The sequence below is a fragment of the Brachyistius frenatus genome, unplaced genomic scaffold, assembly GCF_029030835.1.
Source record: "Brachyistius frenatus isolate BFR_SWC_R1_liver_20210118 unplaced genomic scaffold, ASM2903083v1 Contig_48, whole genome shotgun sequence".
Taxonomy (NCBI): domain Eukaryota; kingdom Metazoa; phylum Chordata; class Actinopteri; family Embiotocidae; genus Brachyistius; species Brachyistius frenatus.
Genome location: NW_027210647.1, coordinates 966,806 through 989,892, shown reverse-complemented (window position 1 = coordinate 989,892; position 23,087 = coordinate 966,806). Strand labels below are relative to the sequence as shown.

General features: G+C 43.0%; 2 protein-coding genes across 4 annotated transcripts; both read right to left on the bottom strand.

Annotated features, from left to right (window-relative positions):
- Positions 1–322: 322 nt before the first annotated feature.
- Positions 323–9,341, bottom strand: rhbdl2 (rhomboid, veinlet-like 2 (Drosophila)). 3 transcript variants are annotated; one of them, XM_069703796.1, is made up of 8 exons: positions 9,085–9,341; positions 6,341–6,585; positions 4,242–4,390; positions 3,161–3,273; positions 2,861–2,961; positions 2,155–2,215; positions 1,993–2,054; positions 323–1,525 (listed from the first exon to the last, which is right to left on the bottom strand). In XM_069703796.1, the coding sequence occupies exons 2-8, from the start codon at positions 6,572–6,574 to the stop codon at positions 1,346–1,348; spliced, it is 900 nt and encodes a 299-aa protein (XP_069559897.1). In that variant the 5' UTR covers positions 6,575–6,585; positions 9,085–9,341; the 3' UTR covers positions 323–1,345. The 3 variants fall into 3 exon arrangements, with proteins under 3 accessions (XP_069559897.1, XP_069559898.1, XP_069559899.1); XM_069703797.1 differs by having other exon boundaries at positions 6,341–6,582; XM_069703798.1 differs by having other exon boundaries at positions 6,341–6,579.
- Positions 9,342–10,405: 1,064 nt separating this feature from the next.
- On the bottom strand, positions 10,406–21,661 carry akirin1 (akirin 1). The gene is made up of 6 exons (XM_069703800.1): positions 21,557–21,661; positions 21,188–21,398; positions 13,749–13,895; positions 11,901–12,029; positions 11,082–11,153; positions 10,406–10,978 (listed from the first exon to the last, which is right to left on the bottom strand). Exons 2-6 carry the CDS (start codon positions 21,390–21,392, stop codon positions 10,968–10,970), a joined length of 564 nt encoding a protein of 187 aa, XP_069559901.1. The 5' UTR covers positions 21,393–21,398; positions 21,557–21,661; the 3' UTR covers positions 10,406–10,967.
- Between the last annotated feature and the right edge of the window lie 1,426 nt (positions 21,662–23,087).

Below are 23,087 nucleotides of genomic sequence, written 5' to 3'. Positions count from 1 at the left end.
TTTTCATTTTTCAGCCATCTTGCTTCATGACGCCATAAGAAATCATACAATTTCTTGCTGTTTCACAGTCGAGGCAGGTAAGTTTAAAAAAAAAAAAAAAAAAAAAAAAAATTGCATATTGATGCACTGAGTTTGGTACTTTGCACATACTGTAAAACAGCAGCTGCAGCCACAAGGGAACAATCACGTGCATGTTAAACTCAGTTGCTGGCAACACCAAACTGCAAGCAGTTACTGATAATGGTGGATATGTTCAGCAGAAAAAATGAGCAGTGTCATCCTGTTTCTGCAGAAGTTCAAACTCAATTTGACAGAACGGATATTACAAAAGAAAGTTCAACTTTATTAAAAGGAATTGTGACAGAAATGCAAAACCAAGTGTGGGAGATCTTTGTTTGGTCTTTAGCAGTTACCCCTGTGTTTTAGATAAATTAAATACATTTTCTAAAATGGGCTCTGAATTACAATCAGTAACCAATGCCCTTGTCACACAAAACATAGACATTTAAATATAAAAGTTTTCCTTTTTTATAGACCACAGAAAATGTACCCTCATTAGACTTTACAAATAACAATTTCCCTACAGTTGAGATATGGTACTGTATGACATCAACCACTGCCTAAATGAGCAGTATGCTGTTTTACATCTTACTGTAATTAGTCATGTCCTACGAGGTATTATGATAAGGGTGTGATGATAAAGCAGCTTTGTAGCTGACCAAAAGAAAGAAAAAATATAGGTGATTCATTCCCGTTTTTCCCCGATACTACTTTGTAAACCTCTTATCTGTGCTATCATACTAAACATATGTCAACATAAGTGTGACATTAATGTGATCATCTTCATCAAACATGTAGTGTTTTCATGTGGTGAGGGTTTAAGGCACATTTATGAATACTGGAAGTCAATGAATGATTCGACAGAAAACTTGCAATTGCTCAGAGGAGCATGAAGTTATTCTGGGGAACATTTTTTACATGATTTTATATTCAAGAAAAAGACATGAAATAGAACCAGTGTTCAGTAATTTCCTGATAATCGTGAAAAGCACAAAAGACAAACAAACAAAACACAAAGCAACGGCAGAGATCATATCTACCTTAAGACAAATATCAGTTACTAACTTAAAAGCACATTTTCATCAAGTGTGTTAAATGCTACACACAAACAGCAGGAGGAGCCCTTTGAATCACAAATTCAGCTCTTAAAAAAACAGAAACGAAAATGTGATCGATAAAAAACAAACCCTGACATTCACAAAGTCCCTGAAAAGCAACTTTGCCCTGCAACTGGTCAGTAAAAATCAGTTCCCTGAGTGACACAAGGATTTGAGAGTTTATAATCCTACGATGCCGGGGAAAGGAAGATGTTGAAGAGCACGGCAAAGATAATAAAGACTATAAAGCACACGACACAACACCAGAACCGCGGGTCTTTGAGCAGCTTCTTGTTGTAATCGCTGAAGAAGACGTAGCCGATGGTCATCCCGGCCGCAATTCCTCCGAAATGAGCCACAAAGGACACCTAAGAGGAGAAACGGGTTCAGATTCAGCCTCTGGGCCGAATTACCAAAGTGACATTTAACAAGACACCCAACTACTGAAATCTGACGTCACTGAGATGCGAGTTAAAAAAAAGTTGCAGGAACAGTTCAACAGCCAAAAGTTATCATCAGGAAAGGAGGAAGTTTTACTTAAACTAAAACTACAGAGGACAAGGGTCCACATCTGTAGAAACTTATTAATGAAGGAGGAGATTGTTTGGAAAGCGTGTAAAGAGAGTTTTGCATCTACGTGAACAATCAAGTCCCAGCAAGAGCTCCTGGTCTCGTCTGTAGTCACAAGCAAACAAAGCCATCACCAAACCCTCCCAGCTCGGCGGAGGTGAGCTCCGTGAGCTCGATCGCTCTTTAAAGCTGTATTTGTGTGTGTGTGTGTGTGGACAGGTTTAAAAAGATCATGTTTGTGCTTCTGTTCTGTGCTAAATCACACCTGTAAACCATCCTCCTCACTGGCAAATCTTCTGTAGAAGGCAAATCCAAAATCTGTGCCAACTGGGAAAAGGAAACAGTATTAAAAATATAATTTTTGAAGATGAATATATGTAAAATAACAAAAGGAGGGGGGGGGAAAGAAAAAAACAGCAGAACGTACCGATAATCAAGATGACGAGGATACGAAACACCCCGAGGATAGGAATCATCTCTCGGAAATTCTGCGCGTTAAAACACGAGCTGTAAAGATCAATACTAATATCTGAACTCACAAGGCGTGCGTGCAACAAAAAAGTGGCCTGAAAACACAGTGATGGCTTTCATGTCATAATTTCAGCATTATAACAAGAATCCATAAAAAAAAAATGGCTTGGTTGTCTGCTCAGTGCTTCAGTAATACATGAATGTTTGTTTTAAATGACACGACAAATCATGAATATGACATTTATTTAAAAAATGTAAGGTGAACTAGGGCCTTTTGTATATAAAATGTCATCACTTTAGCACGTTATCCTAATGGACATTTGTGTCTGTCATCATTCGTGTATGAATTATTGAGCTACGGCCACAAAAGTGTTTTGTCATCCTTGAATCCGAGTGAACGTTTGTGCCGCATAAATTCCCTAAAGGCGCTTTAAAAGAACGGGGACGGACAACCTGAAAACTGCGTCCACAGTGGCACTGACACTTTCCACTGACACGCTGTGGAAGTAAACTACGGAAGGTCGCAGCTCCATCATACAGTTGTAATCCTTGTACAACTTGGAAAATAAGACCTGTTTCCAAAGTAGAGTCCAAAACCTGTCTCGCATATAAAAGAACAAAGCAAACGGAAGATCCTCCTGTGGGACCGTTTGTAAACTTACCACCACTGCGTTCATGAAGTAGCCTCCGATTAGAGCGTAAGTGCCGCCGGAAGCCCCCACCAGGGCACTGAGAGGATCAAAGATGGAACTGGTCAAAGAGCCTGAAGGAGACACGGACTCAGCTTTGACGCAGGCTCGAACACAAACAGGAAAAAAACAACTTCAGGATGACTCGGATGTCTGGACGCCGAGCACTCGCAGCCACGGAAGAAATCCAGCTACCTTATCTTAGTTTTCGGCTTTATTTACCTCTTGTTGTGGAGGAAATGTGAGAGACAGACAGAGAAAGGCGATGCTGACCTGCGAGGACGCCGGCGAGGTAAACCATCCCGACTTCAAATCCCTTGTGGACCAGTTCCAACGGGATGCCCAGCAGCAGCTGCATCAGCAGGTTGCCCAAAATGTGCTCCACACTGGAGGGGCAGAGATGGGCGATAAGTTCTCCACCACGGAGGTGAATCAGGGAAAAATATACGGGAGGCTGGACAGAATAACAGAAACACCGTCAACCCTGCAGTAAATCCCAAATTTTGATTCGGTGGGATGGATTAAAACCGGTGTTATTCTATATCTTTGGTAGGAAAATGTAAATGTCCATAGTAAGCTGTCAGGCCCTGAGCCTCTGCAGTATCGTTTTAATAATAAGGGTTTTCTAAAACACCTGGATACTGTCATTTTTAACAAAGGTTACTCAAACAGGAACATTGTGTTTGTTTTCTGCTGTTCTAAGATGCAGATTCACGTTCTAGTGAGAACCTAAGGATGTATGTGGCACTGATTTAAAGCCATCTCCAGTGTCCATAGTCAGGTGTTTTTCCGTTAGCGCTGGTGGGAGACTGTGACCGCTCTTCCTCTTTGCTAATGCAGTTTTCCTTGCGTCATGATGTTTGGTTTTCCTGTGTTTCTGTGGCTTATGCACTTGTGGTTTTCGAGACGTTTTGCTTTCGCACATTATGCACATTTAAAGTGTTTTTTTTTTTTTTTTACCAAAGTAAAGCACCGTGTACCTCTTTTAACTGCCTTGAATCCGAAAACAAAAAGTAATCAGCAGATTTCTTTTTAAAGTTATTAACAATCGGCTTCACATGACTCAACTTTGTGGTAACTGATTTGCTAAAGCTACTGTTGCATCAGCTAAAAAAAAAAACAACAACAACAATATGAAGTAATGCAGCAGAGGCTGGAACTGGTCTCAAGAATGACCAGAGACAAATCAAAAACCTCACGACGATTATGAGCTTCACCAAACTGATCTTTACTGCAGGTCCTGGAAAGAGTCAGCGGCGACTTTTTTATTTATTTATTTTTATTTATTTTTTTGCCCCGATTGGAGAATTCATCATCTAATTGAGGTGTTTCTAAATGCCGTGCTCACACCTACCCGGCGTGGACAAACATGTAGGAGACGAAGCGCCATGCTTCATGCCTGCGGTCGGACTTGTAGGTCAGAGGACTGTTCCAGATGCTTTCACTCAGGGTCACCCACTGCTTCTGAGGCTTCCACACGGCGTAGTAGATAAACACTGCCAACTGGTGAAGATATCAGAGCGGACACAGAGATTAGGCCTCGAGCGCGAGAGCATGAGAAGAGAAATAAGTTCACCGTATTCCCAAACACACCGCAGGAACTGCAGAAAAGAAGTCAGGGGACAAAACTGAATCCAAACCAGCTGTGACCACAACAACAGTGGGAGGAGGGAATTACAGATGTTGAGGTTTTACTCCACTGACCCCCAGAAACCCACTCCCACCCCCCCACTGGGATTGAATGGAGCACCACTGTTGGTCTAGCTGCTTGTATCTGTGCGAGAACCTAACCCAGCGAACTTCTGTGGGGAAACACTCGCAGGCATTCACAGACACCGAAATGCAGCGACACAGGACATCTGCGGACGACAAAGAGCGAGTTGTCCGTTCCCGAACATCGAACGGCCAGCGCGCAAACAGTGACAAGACTCTGACATTAACACGGGACAGAGGGCCAAACTGACCTCAAGATTCAGATGTTGAATCATCTCCTAACAGGGATGATGTAAAAGAAATGTCCATTTCAGTTCAATTATAAAGACTCTGTTGCTACGTTAACACGCAAATAATTAAACCATGTACGTATATTGTAAAAAAAAAGAAAGAAAAAAAAAAAAAAAGGGGGGGGGGGCACTTGAGTCCTGCTTTTTAGTATTAACAAGCACTATAGAAGAACTATATAAATGATTTTAACACGCTGAATGTAGCTGCGAGCACACAAAAGATCATTTTGAGTATTATTTAATGTACAATGTTTGTCAACTGTGTTATTATCTAAGTTATATTGCTCGTCTCATTACATTACATTTAGCTGATGCTTTTATCCAAAGCGACTTACAACACGCCGATCGGGAGCAATTCAGGGTTCTCGGCGTCTTGCTCAAGGGCGCTTGGGCAATGTGGACAGGAGGAGCTGGGGATCGAGCCACCAACCTTCCAGATTAGTGTGCAACCCACTCTACCGACTGAGCCGCAGCCTCCCTGCCACTACACATTAATAAACACTTAAAACTACATTATATTGTGTTATAAACGATGTATTATATTGATGTACTGTCAGCAGCCAAAACAAAGCGCATTTATTGACCCGTGCGTAGCGTAAACAGACCGTCTGTTGTACCGTGGCTGTTCAGAAGCCACGTGACTACTGTAATAAAACCACACGTCCTTCTGTTTGTTTAACGCGCCGGCAATCTGGAACGCATTCCCGGTGGCATCAGCTTTACGTTAGCTTGAAGTTGTAATAAAGGAGATCATAAATAAAATCTTTAAATCGTAGTTATGGGAGAAAATGAGACCGCAGCATCCCTCTGACGTTTTTTTTTTTTTTGCTATTTCGACAAATCGCCCGCTGATCCGCCACATTCCACATCTTATTTACCTGAATCTAAAAGTCAAAGAGTCAAAGTCTGTTTACACACTCAGGGAAAGCATCTCCCACCAGTGAGGATTAGCTGTACCCAGTCCGACCTGAAGCTGCTCTGCTCATTCAAACGGCTTGTTTTTATTGACACCGTGCCTGTGGCCTGCTTGTGGTGGTGGTGGTGGCGGCGGGGGGGGGGGGGGGGACTCAATATGATGAATCAGGACATTCAGAGGAGGCGGAGCCCAAAAGTGACCGAAAGAAAGAAATGACCGCTCGCAGTTGGTAAGATAAGAGCTGCTCTTATCCAACTGCACATTTCAAACGTTGCATCTGTAAATACTCTCAAAATATGAAATGATATGACATGCAGTTTTTCATACCGTCCCCTCACTGTCTGCTCTAATAAATACAGTTACAGCAAAAATCTATACAGTAATTAACACCATGGTGGCATGTACCCCCCCCTCCTCCTCCCCCCTCCCCAATGTAGGCTGCCTGTTATATAATCAGCTCAGAATCCATATCGACTGCCTCAGTACTCTTACAGCGTGCGTGTCCGTGTGTTTGCAGGGCGGAGCGACCGTTACCTCTGCGATACTGATAAGGATGATGAAGACGGGCGGCGGCCAGCAGTTGGCCCGTTCCAGATAGTTGCTGCGGGAGTCTTCTGGGAGCATCCATCTGGACACGGACTCCTGGAACCTCTCGCAACATCCCACCTTCCTGCCGCCGTCCGGCTGCTTGTCTCCGCTCCTCGTCACCTGCCTCCCGTCTCTGTCCACAGGAAACGGCTCCTGCTGCTCCAAGTCGATGTCCCCCATCGCTGCTGCTGCTGCTGCCCTACAGAGCAGAGTGGATATTCAGTGTACACACAGGGACAAATGGTGACATATGGTGGTATATATATATTTACAGTGGTGTGAAAAAGTGTTTGCCCCCTTCCTGATTTCCAATTTGTTTGCATGTCTGTCACACTTAAATGTTTCAGATCATCAAACAAATTTAAATATTTGTCAAAGATAACACAAGTAAACACAAAATGCAGTTTTTAAATGAAGGTTTTTATTATTAAGGGAGAAAAAAAAAGAATCCAAACCCACATGGCCCCGTGTGGAAAAGTGTTTGCCCCCTCCTGTTAAAACATAACTTAACTGTGGTTTATCACACCTGAGTTCAATTTCTCGAGCCACACCCAGGCCTGGTTACTGACACACCTGTTCTCAATCAAGAAATCACCTTAAATAGGACCTGCCTGACAAAGTGAAGTCGACCAAAAGATCCTCGAAAGCTAGACATCATGCTGAGAGCCAAAGAAATTCAGGAACAAATGAGAAAGAAAGTAATTGAGATCTATCAGTCTGGAAAAGGTTATAAAGCCATTTCTAAAGCTTTGGGACTCCAGAGAACCACAGTGAGAGCCATTATCCACAAATGGAGAAAACATGGAACAGTGGTGAACCTTCCCAGGAGCGGCCGGCCGACCAAAATTACCCCAAGAGCGCCGCGACGACTCATCCGAGAGGTCACAAAAGACCCCACGACAACATCCAAAGAACTGCAGGCCTCACTTGCCTCAGTTAAGGTCAGTGTTCATGACTCCACCATAAGAAAGAGACTGGGCAAAAATGGCTGCATGGCAGAGTTCCAAGACGAAAACCACCGCTGAGCAAAAAGAACATTAAGGCTCGTCTCATTTTTGCCAGAAAACATCTCGATGATCCCCAAGACTTTTGGGAAAATACTCTGTGGACTGACGAGACAAAAGTTGAACTTTTTGGAAGGTGTGTGTCCCGTTACATCTGGCGTAAAAGTAACACCGCATTTCAGAACAAGAACATCATACCAACAGTAAAATATGGTGGTGGGAGTGTGATGGTCTGGAGCTGTTTTGCTGCTTCAGGACCTGGAAGACTTGCTGTGATAAATGGAACCATGAATTCTACTGTCTACCAAAAAAATCCTGAAGGAGAATGTCCGGCCGTCTGTTCGTGGCCTCAAGCTGAAGCCAACTTGGGTTCTGCAGCAGGACAATGATCCAAAACACACCATCAAGTCCACCTCTGAATGGCTGAAGAAAAACCAAATGAAGACTTTGGAGTGGCCTAGTCAAAGTCCTGACCTGAATCCTATTGAGATGCTGTGGCATGACCTTAAAAAAAGGCGGTCGGTGCTGGAAAACCCTCCAATGTGGCTGAATTACAACAACTCTGTAAAGATGAGTTGGCCAACATTCCTCCACAGCTGTAAAAGACTCATTGCAAGTTATCACAAAAGCTTGATTGCAGTTGTTGCTGCCAAGGGTGGCCCAACCAGTTATTAGGTTTAGGGGGCAAACATTTTCACACAGGGCCATGTGGGTTTGGATTTTTTTGTTCTCCCTTAATAATAAAAACCTTCATTTAAAAACTGCATTTTGTGTTTACTTGTATTATCTTTGACTAATATTTAAATTTGTTTGATGATCTGAAACATTTAAGTGCGACAAACATGCAAAAAAATACAAAATCAGGAAGGGGCAAACACTTTCACACCACTGTGTATATATTATATATATTTATATTTTATATATATATTTTATAATTATAATAATAATTATTTATATATATATATATAAATAATTATTTTGGTTATAATATAAATAATTATTTAATTTGCTGTCAAGCCAAAAACAGAGCTCGTTATCTGGTTATTTAATTTATTGAACCTTCTCAATTAAGGGACAAATAATGCGCCATTAATTGATATGTAGGCCACAGTTCAAATGAATTATTCAAATAATTACTTCTCTCATAGTCGTGGACGTCTTGAAACCAAGTTATTCCCTGCAAGTTAACAAATTTGCTGAGTACCTCCGTCCTACAACTAGACCCGACAGCAAAATCAAACGTTCAAGTAAAAGAAATTCAACAAGAGGAACTTTACTCTTACACAGTTTATTATAAAAGGGTGATTAAACTTGATGTAAATCGGGAGAAGGGAATTACACAGACTACTCTTTGCATTCGTTGATGATACTTCTTCTCAGTAATTCTCTAGATGTATTTCAAAAATGCACCTCGAAAGTGAAACTCGCTGTAAAACACGTTTCAAAACTCATCAAATCATGAAACCTCCACTTCTAAAGACCTACAGTTGCATTTACGGTATTTCCACGAGCACAGTGACAGTACAGCGGCGGTTTCCTGTTTACTGGGCGTCGCTCATTTTGAGGTTTGGAGATTCCCGGGGAGAAACAGCAGCTTCAAATAAAAAAAAAAAAAAAAAAAAGATTTAAAGTCCCGCTTTGTTTTAGCGCTCAATGAAACCAACATTTGAGTTTGGCCTTACTCACCCGAACCTTCAACAGGAAGAGTGCCGGTGGCTCCACTGGGGTCCCAAAACACATAGATATCGATCCCAATTCAAACTATTCGATGCGCGCAGTTTGAAAAGTGCAAAAGTTCAAAGGCTGAAGGCTACGACAGGTTGTTGTGTGTGTGGGTTTTTTTTTTTTTTTTTAACACAACCCCTCCATGTTGCGTGTCAACCCGCCGAGTGGTCTTCTTCAAACTGACTCGTCCCTGTGAAACTGTAAGGGGAAGAAAACAAAAATAAGACGTGGCGGGAGATAAGAATAGCCCTTTCCTCGCTTTTTCCTGAAATGAACTTCCTCCCTCGGCGCAAACAAACCGCAGACGCTTCTGTCCTTCCGCTCAGCTGCAGAATAGGCGCTTTTCTGACCGTCTCTGTGAGCGCAGGGTTTCCAAACAACGCAGTGCAAACAACTAGGCCTACCTGTTTCCCCGTGCCACACCTGGGATGACGTCACAGACTCGGCAGAGCATTGTTGCGGGGAGCAGTAGTCTCTCTCTCTCTCTCACTCACATATTATCTCTCTCTCTCACACACACACACACCTGGGAAAAGACAAACTGATCAGGCTTAAATTCACAACAGGTTCAACAGTGTCCAATTCAATAAAATGCACTGAAGCCGAAGTCGCACTTTAATATTAATGTTGCAGTTACACACATGTACCGCCAGGCGGCAAAAGAGGCCGCAATGAAGAACAATGGACTGTCTTAAACGTCCATACTGCAGGTTGTAAGCCAGGAAAACACTTACATGCATCGCTCCCAAATTATTCAGAAAGTATCAAAGTTGCTACATTTCCAGCTTTATCAAAAAAAATAATAATTTAAATCTTCAGAAAATGCTTTAATCAAAATTAACCAGTGCATGTATGAACTCGAGTCAGAAATCCTTCTGATAAAACTATTTTACTTCAAAATAACTATTACCCGTAACCATTGGCTAAACATTCAGAATATAAGGTGTCTTATATTTGGGCTACAATTAACAATTATTCTTTATATTGATAATGCAAAATTCATTGTTTTGTGTTTAAAATACCAGAATATTAAAAGCCTGAGAGAATTTTCTTTTTAACTTCTATTTTCAATTTCAAGAAAGATCTTTCGGTCTCAAATTTTGTGCAAAATTCCTTTAAGTGCTCACAAAAATTGACATTTGAACATCTACAGCACCACCATAACTGGCCGACCTCTTCCCCGCTGATGAACATGTGATGCGAGTGTTTCGATTGCTTTCCTCATTACCCAAAATACAAACAACACACATCTTTCTGTAAATAAACATCCAAGACGACAGACTTTAGTCACTGAACTTTTATTTTTTTCAAAAGGGAGAAAAATCCACATTCTCAGGTAAAGAGTTGTGAGGAGGAAGGGAGGTGGGGTGGGGTGGGGTGTGGTGGGGGGTGAGGTGAGAAGCAGGAGCCATTAAATACAGCTGCTGGAAGGTTATACAGAATTATCACGAGCCAATAAGCTTTTTCTACAGCGCTGGAAAGAGATTTAACGAACATCTGTGCTTTAGTCAGGATGTTCGGAAGGAGCATATCCACAAGAAAAGAGGGGTGAGGGGGGGTGGGGGGGGGGAAAGGCAGGCTTCATACACATTTCACCTTTTAGATTATTTTAACGTTTGGCCAGCAGCAATAATTTTGAAGAAGTAAGAAACCAAGTTCTGGATTAAAAAGTGGATAAACCATGGCACCCAAACAGTTTAATAGGGAGGGAGGACAGGGGTGTGTGTGTGGGGTGGGGGGGGGGTGGAGGCTGTTAGGGAAATAAAACATAAATCAACTGGAAGGAGGCAGTAGAAGAGAGCAGCCATCTTGTGAGAGGAAGTTGGTATCTCACTGATGAGAGCTCAGGAGACGTCTGAAACACATGAAACGACACATGAAATGAGATCATCCTTTCTTTCAGAGATTAAAGTAGAAACAAGAGGTGAATGTCTATTGGTGAAGAAAATGGTGCTCACAACTAGCAGGCCGGGCTCCGTATCTTCGCATGATCTGGTCTTGTGTGAATTTCACAAAAGATTCATATTGTTCTGGAAAGAGGAGAAGGTGGAGGTGAGGGCCCGTTCTGCGTCCTACAAACACCGGATGGGTCAAAGACGACATCGTCGCCAAGCAGACTTTTATTTTTTTTTTATTTTTTTAAACACAGTAGTTGTGTGAAAATGACGCCACACTTCCACACCTTTATTAAAAGAGCTCTGTACACACCGAAACACCCGAGCAGCAGGAAGACTGCAGAAGATCAACTACGCTGTACTGTAGCTGCTGAAATCGGATCAGCGGCTGCACTGTTGAGCAAACTTAACATTTTGATACGGCGTCATGACAACAGCTGTACGTGTCAGTGCAGACGATCTCACAGTACGAGAAGTCCGGGGTGACGACATGACATCTTGCAGACGTAGGTGTCGAAACAGAGAAAACCACATTGTTGGTTTTTTTTTTGTTTTGTTTTATATTTAACCATCCTGATGTGTTCTTTACTTTGGTACCAAAATCATAACAAGTCATCTCGGGGCACTTTACTTATTTATGGTCAACACTTCACAGTTTTATATACTTGCACTGCTAAAACTCCTTACATCATACTTGTACTCTTAGCAAACAGCCTTATACGGCCTCATTCATTTTCTGCCCGTTTACAGCGTTGGTATCTAAAAACTCATAACGGAGACATTTCTACTGTGCTGCACTGCCAGTATAAAGCGTTGTTGTCATGAACTGTCGGTGCAGTGATTTTGTAGTGTATTTTTCCACCAGGAGGGGGAATTTTTTACCTGCGAGTTTTGTGTTAAGGATCTGTTCGTACTCCTCCCGGATCTTCTCCTCGTGGTCTTTGAGCAGGCGCTCGCACAGGTAGCTCACCTGCCTCAGCGTAAACGAGGGCTGGTCCTTCCTCGAGGCACCTGAGAAAGACAGCGAGGGAGCAGCTATAAAAAGGCCGAACGGCTCACCTCTCAGTAATGAGTCACAGAGGCAGGAACGTCCTTCGGTCCGGTAATAGATGCTCGGCCAGGTGAAAAATTACGTCTCTGCTTCCTGTCCTCTCTCACCTCTGCAGGACCAGCGGGGTCATGCAGCACTAATGTTTTCTCTCTCTCTCTCTCCCCCTCCCCTCCCCCCCCTCCTCCTCCCCTGCAGACGGCTTCCGCTTGGTGATTCATTACCCGTTGGTCTTTGAGGTCTGCTACGAAGCTGGATGGACTAAAACGTTTGTAAATCACAAGAGGGCGACGGGCAGAGCGAGGACGGAGGTTTAACGGCGGGCCGCGGCGACAGAAAGTGACCGGTTTAGTAACCGCGCCGTCATGGTGATCTACGAGATGTTCCCGCACCGCAGGCTTGAAATAGTGCTCAAACCATTCACTGGCAAAGTGTGCTTCGTGCACCAATCTGTCCCACGGTTACTGTTCAAAAGGAAAACAGGCACAAAAAGCAAAAGTCTCGTGAATAAAAGTAAATCATATTTTTTTTGTTTTGTTTTGTTCCACACAAGCAAACAAAAGATGGGCTGAAACAATCCACACATGCAAGATGCGATGGTATAAATGAATATAACCAAAGTATGAACTTATGCCTGTATGGACCACCATGTTGAAAAAAAACTAAAACAAAAAAAAAACAAAGGATAACTTACAATTTGCTTGTCTGGGTTTAGTCTTACACTTTTACTCGGGGAAAATCTCTCGATTTATTTCCCGGTTTACAAAGAAAAGATTGAACCCTCCTGCTATTTTTAGAATTTCTCGCATTATCACAGAAATCAAAATTATTCAATGACACTTTTATACTCTGTGTTGAATATGTAATATCTTTAGATATATTAACCCATGAAATTATCTCTTATTTACAGTTGTATTACAAACACATCCCTTACACGACACAGTATTCTGAGAAAAATGATAATAAAAGCATACTTTAAAAGGGTAAGACTGAACTCACATGACAAAGACATCTCCATTATAGTAGTGGGCTGGATTTGGCACCGACAGCTACATATCTCTCACAAACTCACATCTGGAATCACACTTTGTCGGCCCTTATGTTTGTTGTGTTGAGCAGCAGCGGCCAGCGTCTTGCTGCCTCTTCAGACCTTCTCGTCTATAATCGTTTCTGTACTAATTATCAGCCTTTAAATCTGGCTAACACAGATATTTTTGGTTTCTTTGCTGGTCCTGATGTCACTTCATGTTGTAGGTTTGCTAACCAAAACAAAACAAAGCAGCCATGTTATTTGATCACCTCCATCTCATACAAAAAAAAAAAAAAAAATGATCACAGTCCTGGTATTCATTCATGAAGAGCTGAAATGTTATGGCAACGTGCACGTAACGGCAAAAGAAAGGAAATTCTAAAACTCCACACCGAAGCCTGGTTAAACCAATGACCTCCCAGAGCACAGACATGTTTGTAATGGTGGTTTCAGTGATCAATAACATCCTTAACTTGGCACTTACAGTTCCCATCACATCTGTATGAAACCAGAAGAAAAAGGGCAGTGTGTGTGTGTGTGTGTGTGTGTGTGTGTGTGTGTGTGTGTGTGTGTGTGTGTGTGTGTGTGTGTGTGTGTGTGTGTGCGTGTGTGTGCGTGTGCGCGTGTGCACAGTCTCCAGTGATCGTCCTACCTGGTGGGGAGCTGGGAGCAGTGAGGGAGGAACTGGGGCTGGGGGCGTCACTGGAGCTGCAGGCCTCGGTCTGGTTGAAGGCCCCTTCCAGCTGCCGCCGCCTCTGGATCCGGCTGTACTCCTGACGGAGGTTCTGGAAGATTTGCTCTGCGGGGAGCAAGACGGGAACAAGGTCAGAAAACAAGCGGGACAGAAGACACTCGCTTACATACTTTCCAAACGATGGGAAATTTCCCGACGGTCTCCCACGGAAAATGCATTCCAGGTTCTCTCAATTATCTTCGAATGCAACATGTAAAAACATCCAAACAGATGTGCTGCGCGGCTCCACTTAAGCTCATATTCGTTGTTTTGATCATAACGGACTATCGAAATTGCATCTGAAATCCTAATAACTTGTTTTTGTGCCACAGTATTGCTCTATATTCGGGAATAAAACCACCCATATTTTGTGAGTTTCCACACTGACCACAACCACATTCCCATAATGCTGAATGCCTTATAGCATGACCATGGACTATTATGGGAAGGCTCAATCATCCTGGTTTCAGAGCATAAAACTACAACTATGTTCACTTCCTGTGTGTTCTCTTGTTTTCTGTCACCTAACATGGGTTAAAAACCCAAACATTCATCAACAGGAAGCAGTGATGTGCATGTAAACCCGGCAAGAGTAGCATAATCGCTGCAGCTGGAACCAACACAGGCACAAACGCCTGACTTAACACACTTTCTGATCTTGTGACTGCATCACTTTCATTTCCCTTTCAAAACGTTTTTGTGATGTCTCCAACACACGGAGCTGCAGCTGGTGAAGACGCACATTCTTCACTGGGCCGCAACAAAATAAAAGCCCGTTCTGTGGTCGTAGAGAAACTTGAGGTTTTTGTAGATATGCAAAGTGAAGTGATTTGTGTTGAGAGAGCTTTGTGATACCAAGACTCTCGCTACATTTAAATCTTGACTAGCAGTGCTTTTAAGCACAATTGAAAAGTGTGAACTACGGCTAATGGCCAGCTTTGTAATGTATAGACACAACCCTATAGATCTTGGAAATGTATATGATAATCACCCTTTGAGGCGGTAGTCAGAAGTAAGGTAATGTATGTAAATGGTAAACGGCCTGTACAGCGCTTTATCACCTTTCGGTCTCAAAGCGCTTTAACATGGTTTTTCCATTCACCCACTAATGAGACAGATCACCATGCAAGGCGCCGCCATCAGGAGCCCATTCACACGCCGATGGTACACCATCGGGAGCAACTTAGGGTTGAGTGTCTTGCTCAAGGACACTTCGGCATGTGGACAGGAGGAGCTGGGGATTGAACCACCAACCTTCAGATTAGTGTGCAACCCACTCTACCGTCTGAGCCACAGCCTCACAATTCATCAATCCAAAAGAACAATACGGCTACTACTTTGACCTTCGATTCATTCCATTAAAGGTTTTGCTGATTTTCTTGGTCAAACAAGATGGTACATTTGATATTTTTAGGGTTTAGACTTTTGTTTGGGCTTTTACTTGTGAAAAAGGTTTGAAAAGAAAATGATTAATCTTGAATATAATGGGCAGCCTAACCAATTCGTAGTTTACTTGCAGATAAACGTGTATAGACTTGAATAAAGGTTCATGCGGCTGCTGCAGGTACGTACATGTGCATAAATGTATGAAGGGGCATGAAAAGGTGGTCCTTCCACAGGGCTTTGTTATCTGATACGTCACCTCCTCGGGATGAAACCAATGCTGCCCTGCTGGTCCAGTGTCCAAACGGCTTTAAACATGGGCCACAGCCCGCTCACACGTATCTAATTATAAGGTTAAAGTAAAAAAAAAAACAAGTCCTGGGAAAAACAAGAGATAAACGCCATGGCCTCTGCCAGAGCTGATAACCAACGTATAGGGAGGGAAGTGTGTGAACATGCTGCACCTCTATCTGGGGAGCCGTGCCTCATTTATCTTGGGTGGGGAGAAAGTGAGAAGCCCCCGCTGCCACTTCGGCCCGCTCATGAATAAGCTTGTTTGGACTGGAGAGTGAAGCAGGATTTTCCTCTACAAAGCACTTTAAGGAAAGCCACGTTATATATGGCTGGGCTGTGTTGAACTGGTGCCCTCACAGCAACCCCTCCTCATGCCTGGCCTCTCAAACCTTCCCGCATTAACAACAGGAGACTGTAATCTGGCAGGCTGTGTTTGTTTAGCTACTTCTAAACCGACCACGGCACTGCAGAGACGGGACAGATCCGCACATCAAATTCACATGTCCGTGTGTTTTCAGTGCAGCAGTGGAAGAAACAAAAAGCTAACCGTTCATTCATTTTCCAAAAATAAGAATACTTAAATGCGGCTCATTGGCCATAATTTCTTCTGTAACAGTTAAGGGATTCAAACGCTGCATACTGTCAAAAAGACAAGATTCAGAGCTGTCTACTCTCACATGTGAAATAAATAATAATAAAAGCATCCACAAGTGCAACATGTTCAGAATCAAATTAACCATCAATAAAACGCAGCATAACGCTGCCCTTTTTCTTTTTCTGTCAACACTAAGGACACAGGCCTCTTGTTTGGAGAAAAAAAAAAAAACTAACTTCATTGGTATTGCCACAGGACAAAAGCGACCCGGGACTTGTTGTTTACGCTCAGTGTGAGCTCCACATGCCGATGGACCTGTGCAGTGTGAGCAGAGTTACAGATTCGGGCCACGCAGAAAGACTGATGAGACTCAGACTCGACGTCTGGTGTTCACACATCGCACATGTTTATTAAATAGGCACAGCGTCTGCCCAGCTTTCCAGGTGGGCCCTGCTGGTATGCTGTAGCTGATGAAGACCAACTGGTGCGCTGCCAATACATACCGGGTGGGACTGCATGAAGAAAATACCAAATATTCACAGGTTCCAGCTTCTTGAGTGTGACCATTTTTTTAAAAAAAATTTTTGTAAGGCAAGAGGATGTGGAGGAGGACTATCTGACTGTGTAGTGATATTACAGGGCGCTGCAAAAAATGTGTTAGCAGTAGTGTGAAATTGTGTTTTTTTTGGTGCTATTTTAGGCATCTGAATTGAAGATCAAAACATGGCAGTGAGACATCAGTCGAGACTTCTCTTTGCTTTTATTTTTGCACTATTTATACACTAATAGTGACATCCAAAAGTAAATGAAAAGCCAAAGAAAAGGTCTTCATCAACTGAGTGTGTACCACTCGCAATAACATCAGTTTAAGTATTCAAATTAGTCTTGTGAAAATGGCAATAATGACAAAACTAATCTCAACGACAATCTATCAGTTGTGTGTTTTGGAGACACAGAGGAGTGTTTTGTCTTCTGTCAGGTGGTGCAACAATTTTGTCGCCTCCCCCTAACAGTTACCTGGGGGATTCCTAAATAAGAAAGGGGAACTCAATGTGATCGTTGAGAAAACAAAGTCTGTATGAACGGTTTCGCCTGATTAAGTACGATGCTGGAGAGAGGAATCAAAACCAACTTTGTTTGCTATTTTGGTTTCTCATAAAAAAAATATATAAATATATACCCGAGAAGGCAGCGTCATTTGACTGGGCCCAATTGGCTGAATCTGCATTTCCTGAAGGAGGGCGCCGCCGTTGCATTTATTAAAACTGAATATAACAAATCTTGACGTCTGACTCAAGGTGGTGAAGGACATCACTGTCCCTGGGTTCATCTGCATGACAAGTGAAAACCCTCTCCCGCTGCATGTCACTTCCAGCTCTGCCAATTACTAGTAGCTGAACAGTGGGCGTTGCTTGGCAACAATGACCCTGCCACAAGCAGGCCAAGCAATCAATCACAGAGACTTCCGGGAGCCAGGGGAACACAGTGGAGACAGCCTCAGCTAAAAGGCTTAGGCACAGGCCAAACAGTGAATACGACAGGCGATCGGGCAGATAGATTGTGGTGGTAGAGAGAAAACAAAGCTGACTCATTTCATTTCACCCTCCACTGCTAAAGGATTGTGGGGGGAGGTGGGTTTCAAATGTCCCAAATGCCAGGAAGTTAGGTTGTGATGTAGTACTGGTCAGTTCAAGTTGCCCTTGTGGAGCACAGAATTTAAGACTGACCGCTGCAGCGCAAATGGAAGATGGCAACTGAACAGTGGACATCCGAGAAGCTTTCTAAAGAAGAATAAATTATTTCCAGACATGTCTGATCAACACCGGTGGGAGTCGTGTAGCGTTCGGCGATCCCACATCCATCAGTCCCCCTGATTTCCCCGCTCAGTTTGGTGACCCATAGATTCTAGAAAAAAAAGTCATAATTGAACATAAATATCCTTTAATAATGTATAGGGATTTATTAGAAAGCTTCTCATATGCTTACTATAATCTTGATAAGCTGCCACTGAATTGCTTTTTGGAGGAATGAAATATGTGATTTTTTTTTTTTTTTTAATCTTCATGTACAAAAATCAACCAGCTGTGCAGACGGTGGGTTTTTTTTTTTTAGACTGCAATACTTGAACACTTCTGCAGCCTGACCCCAGCTTCATGTCTGAACTATTACCTGGTAGCCTTTCTGTCCACGCAGTCAGAAGTCAGCCCGTTCAGCCTTTTATGGCAACATCATATCCCAGCAAAACACCAAACTCATCCGTCGTTCGGGGGTGATTTCACCAAAGCACGAGCCCCGACTGGCAGCACAAGAATTACGCAGATAAACCGGAGCGAGCGATCTTGTCTGCATTATGAAACAATTACCCAAAGACACCTTGGCGGTGTCAGACCCCCGCTCTCCAGCCCTGCTCTCCACGAGTAAGCCTGGCTAGCTGCAGAGCACGTGTGGGTAGAGCTGGGTGGGAGGGATGACAGCTGACCTTTACCTCAATACCAAACTGCTTTCACTTGGCAAACCGCATCAGAAAGGCAGGCTTGCCGTGCCACTCCCATCGGCGGGTCTCTTTCGGTGAAGGTGAGCTTTAATACCAGGTTATCTGGGCCTCGTGTCTGAAGCAGACAAATCTACACGGCTTCAACCTTGCAGCTGCTGTGCTCCAATTTATCTCGGCGGACTGAAACACAACACACAAGAGGCCTTTTGGTGTCTTATTCGTGACATTAAGTTCCAGCTAGATAAGCGACGCTAGCCAAACAACCTTGAGAAAACGGATCTGAATGATTCATTTCGTGCGCTACACTTTAACTCGATGAAGCAAACCAAAGTAACCGAGTCGGATTGCATAAACGGCGTGAGCACTGGCGGGGGCAAGAAAGGGGGGGGAAATATATATATATCTTCACCTCCGGGCTTCCTCAACTATGACAAAAACACTCCATTGTGAACCTTTGGCTGACCATGATAAGAGCAGAAATAAATGCATTTCTCAAAAACCAAATGGAGACAACATCTCCGTCAACGCCTACATCTGTATGCGCGTCATTGCTCTCAATGAAGCTTCCCCGGTTCCCTCTATGAGCGACGCAACCCCCCACCGTCATCATGCAATGATTGTGCACCATGAAGCAAATTTTTTTTCCTACATTGCAAAAAAAAAAAAAAAAGGAACAACCAGGAACCTGTTTTACCTTTTTGACTTGATATGTAATGCAGCAGGCACACTGCAAATTGGCACTCCTGTTAGTTTAATGTTTTATTGAAAACAATGCTCGCTAATAGCTCTCCCGTCACTTTAATTCGTAGGTACCGTTAGTCACCTCCTTCGCAGGTAAATCTTCCATGAAAAACACCAACTGAAACCGAAGTCGAGGAAGCACAGGATTTAGTGGCGATGCAACCCGACAGTCAGAGCAAGACACGGCAATAATGTATTATTCTCTTCGGTCTCAGATGATTACGTTATGTGAAGAGGTTAACAATCCCCGGAGAAAATACGATTTAAACAGTTTAATGGAGGAGACAAGTGGCCCAACAACAACCACTGGGTGGATATGAAGGATGAATCACTCCTAAATCAAAAACCCTCGGTCTCCTAGCGGCACCGTGCCAATAAATCCAGTTCTGAAGAATGCATCCGAGTATTTCTAATTCCTTCAACGTCACTGCTTAGTGGCAAAATGGAAGACGGCTCGTTTCATTGCGTTAGGAGGGCGAGCCAACACCAGAAGTAACCCTGCATATTATAACATGGTGTACAACAGTCAATGGATTTCTAACGGATTTACATGAAAATCTCAGACTAGAGTGGCTTCAAGGTTGAGTGTTCAGGAATTTCTACCATCCAAAAACGCACAAGGACTCGGCTTCACAGCTGCCCTTAAGGAGCTATCGTAGTGTGATATGAAACTATATATATATATATATATATTGGATATTGTAATATTGTGACGTAGAATAATCGTAGTCTTTTCCCGTTTTCATCAAGCTTTTTTTGATCGAAAACGCTGCGATATTGGATTTTGTCCATCTCACCCAGCCCCAGCCGCCAGTCTCACTGACTGGCACCTGCAATAAACCTCTGGATTGCAGAGGGCACATCTGGGGGTAAATCATATCTTGTGTCTGCTCGTGCCCCCCCCCCACCCCACCCCACGTAGACACGTCAAACTCTGGCAGTGGAGCTACACCATCTTCAAGTCGGTGGGAGAGTAGAGTACAGGCATAAAGGAAATTAACAATGCCTCGCAGGCCTGAAGGAGGAATATAAATGGTTGTGGTGCATAATGGGGGTGCCCGCCCTCCTCACCCACCACCCTCATTGCCAGACAATCGTGGCACTAAAAGCCAAGGAACATTACCCAGCCACCTCCTAATTAACAGCCTGCCATGATGTGGCTGCTGCTGCTGATGCCTTTTTCTCTGCTCGTTGCCCAGGTGTCAAAAAAAAAAAAAAAAAAAAAAAAAAAAGTGTAAGCAGGATCTTTTGTTCAATCCCTTTCAGGTTTTAATTCAATATCTTAAAAACACTTTAAAAAAAAAAAAAAAAAAAAATTAAACGACGTGCTGCCACAGCTGCCAGATTGTTTGGAGCAAAACTGACGAGAAGAAGGGGAGTTCACATTTATTCCAACTTCCTCAAAAGCTAGAAATGATATTTGATATTTAGGCAAGCGACGAACTCTGGATCCAGTCATTTTTTTTTTCTCTCTCTCAACATTTAGCCAACGCAAAGCTAGCTGAGCCAAGCATCGAGACAATACGCGCAGCTGGCAGGATGCCACAAGTGAACACTTTACGAAAGCCCCTTCTGCTTCACGACATACTCGGATTTAACACCAGCAGCGGTGAAATGGTCCGTTAACGTTAACTTTAGCGACGACATTCCCCCTTCCTGACGTTAGCTCGGGTAGGCTAACGTTTAGCCTCCAACCCCCCATTCTGAGCTATCCACTCCACCCAAACCCCCCCCCCTCCTCCTCCCTCCTCCTCCTCCTCCTCCACCACCATGACACCCACCCTGAAACGCAGGGAAGAAAAAAAAATAAAAAAAAAAAAAAAACACGTCAAATACGGTTTCGATCTTTACCTGGGGTGAGCCTGTGTTCGCCTCCGATGGCCTGGGGAGACATCGAATGCGCCGGACTGTCGACTGGGGGACGGTGGTTGCATCTTTGCGGGGACGGAGCGCTGGAAGTCCCCGGTAGTGGATTGCACCTTCTCCGCTTGGGAGACTGGGGACTGAGGAGGGCCTCAAACTCCATCGACCGCTTTAACGTAGCTCCACAAGCCATGTTTAGCTAAAACAAAACGGGAAATAATAAGTTTGGAGGAGGAGGAGGAGGAGGAGAGGGGTATGGGGGGGGGGGTTGGGTTGGGTGGGTGGGTGAAAAAAAAAACAAAAAAAAAAACGACCCGCAAATAAACAAAGTCGGGGTTTAAAGCTCGCAGTTTGTACGTTTAATGTTCCTCGAATTTCTTCTTGGCCTTTCTTCCTCTCCACAACAACGGGTTTTCTTCTCTGAGTAGTAAGCCAACTGCCGACCCTGCCTGCTGAATTTTTAAAACGTCACAATGGCGGATCGTACCATTGCAGAGAAGAGCGGGGAAGCGGAGGGGGGGTTCTCAAACCTTCGCAAGGAATTATTGTACGTTATTGGCTGATTTAATTTTTTTTTTTTAATCGTTATCTAGAATTGCTTTAAATGTGTTTTATAAAAAAAAATTATGATAGGAATACATGTGTGGTTTTGTGTACTTTTTTCCGCCGTTTTTATGCTGCGATTTCGGGCCACCCAACCCCGCTGTTGTTATTCGTCGCTTTCCGTTGAACTGAACTTGAAGGTTCACGAGACGTCTGGTGATGGTGATCAGGTAAAACAGGGAGAACTTTACACTTAAGAGTCCCTCCGCATAAAGCAGACTTTATCATTTGTTTTGCCAGCCAACAACTATTAGGCTCCATGTTATATATATATATTTTTTTATAATTCCTTTACAAACTAAGCCTAATATTTATTGATATATCATTGATGGATAATAGCTAATTAAATAACACTTTTTCTTTCTTTTTTTCCCCAGCATGGGTGCATGATCACGATGGCCTGGAATATAGTCCCTGAGCAGCATTGTTAGGGGGCTATCCACTGTGACTGAAAAGAGGAATTGTTTTGCATGCACTACATGAAGACATTTGCCATGTGTGAATAAATAGTCTGCTTTCTGATCTTATCTTGCAATGTTGTGATAGCTTCAAGCTTCACACCTCACATGCATCAATAACCAACAACAGTCTCATAGGGCTCATAGTTTTAAGAATCTCGTTTATCATTGCTGGACGTTCCTCTGGCGGTGACAGTTTGTTTTAGGTGCACATAACATACACAGATAATAATAAAAAATCTGCTGATCACAGGTTGTTGTTTTTTAAGTAAGTGATTAAGAATGTCATGCTGCCTTGTTAATGCATAATAATGCATTATACATTTCTATAATTCAAACAAAATAAAATCGTATATTGTCGTTATTGTGACTGAATACCCTGTGGATAAAACTAAACACAAAAGTAGAATAGCATGATGTTGTGTCTATTCTAGCTTGCATCTCAGTTGCCTTGTACAGGTGGGAAATTTTCAGCAGTATCAGTTGATGTTTCCTTGTAAAAGTGATAAAACACCACAAAGGTGAGATTTTCCACCTCTACTGTATTCTTCACTTGTTTCTTGCTGTCACTATTCTACTTTAAAATCATTTGGGAGCCTCCAGTTCCAGATGGTGTTGATTTGTGTTGCGTTCTTTTGAAAGATGTTTCTCATTTAACCACCCTCACCAATATAAATGGGTATAAAACGTCCTTCTCCATATAAAGTCGCACCAAAATCGTACTTTTATAACCTTGATGAAGGTTGAGTTTATTGCAGGGCTGTGGTGGCAGACTACATTAGTTTTAAATGAGTCTTTTGGCCACTTTTGTTTTTTTGGGCTACAGT

Excerpts from the sequence above, each read along its gene's own strand:
- rhbdl2 (XM_069703796.1), bottom strand. The coding sequence starts at position 6,574 with ATGGGGGACATCGACTTGGAGCAGCAGGAGCCGTTTCCTGTGGACAGA. Across the intron at positions 2,216-2,860 it reads ACTTCATGAACGCAGTGGTG|AATTTCCGAGAGATGATTCC; the intron begins GTAAGTTTACAA and ends TTTAACGCGCAG. Across the intron at positions 2,055-2,154 it reads CCTCGTCATCTTGATTATCG|TTGGCACAGATTTTGGATTT; the intron begins GTACGTTCTGCT and ends TCCTTTTCCCAG.
- akirin1 (XM_069703800.1), bottom strand. The coding sequence starts at position 21,392 with ATGGCTTGTGGAGCTACGTTAAAGCGGTCGATGGAGTTTGAGGCCCTC. Across the intron at positions 12,030-13,748 it reads TGCTCCCAGCTCCCCACCAG|GTGCCTCGAGGAAGGACCAG; the intron begins GTAGGACGATCA and ends TGTCTTTCTCAG. Across the intron at positions 11,154-11,900 it reads CCTTAACACAAAACTCGCAG|AACAATATGAATCTTTTGTG; the intron begins GTAAAAAATTCC and ends TCCTCTTTCCAG.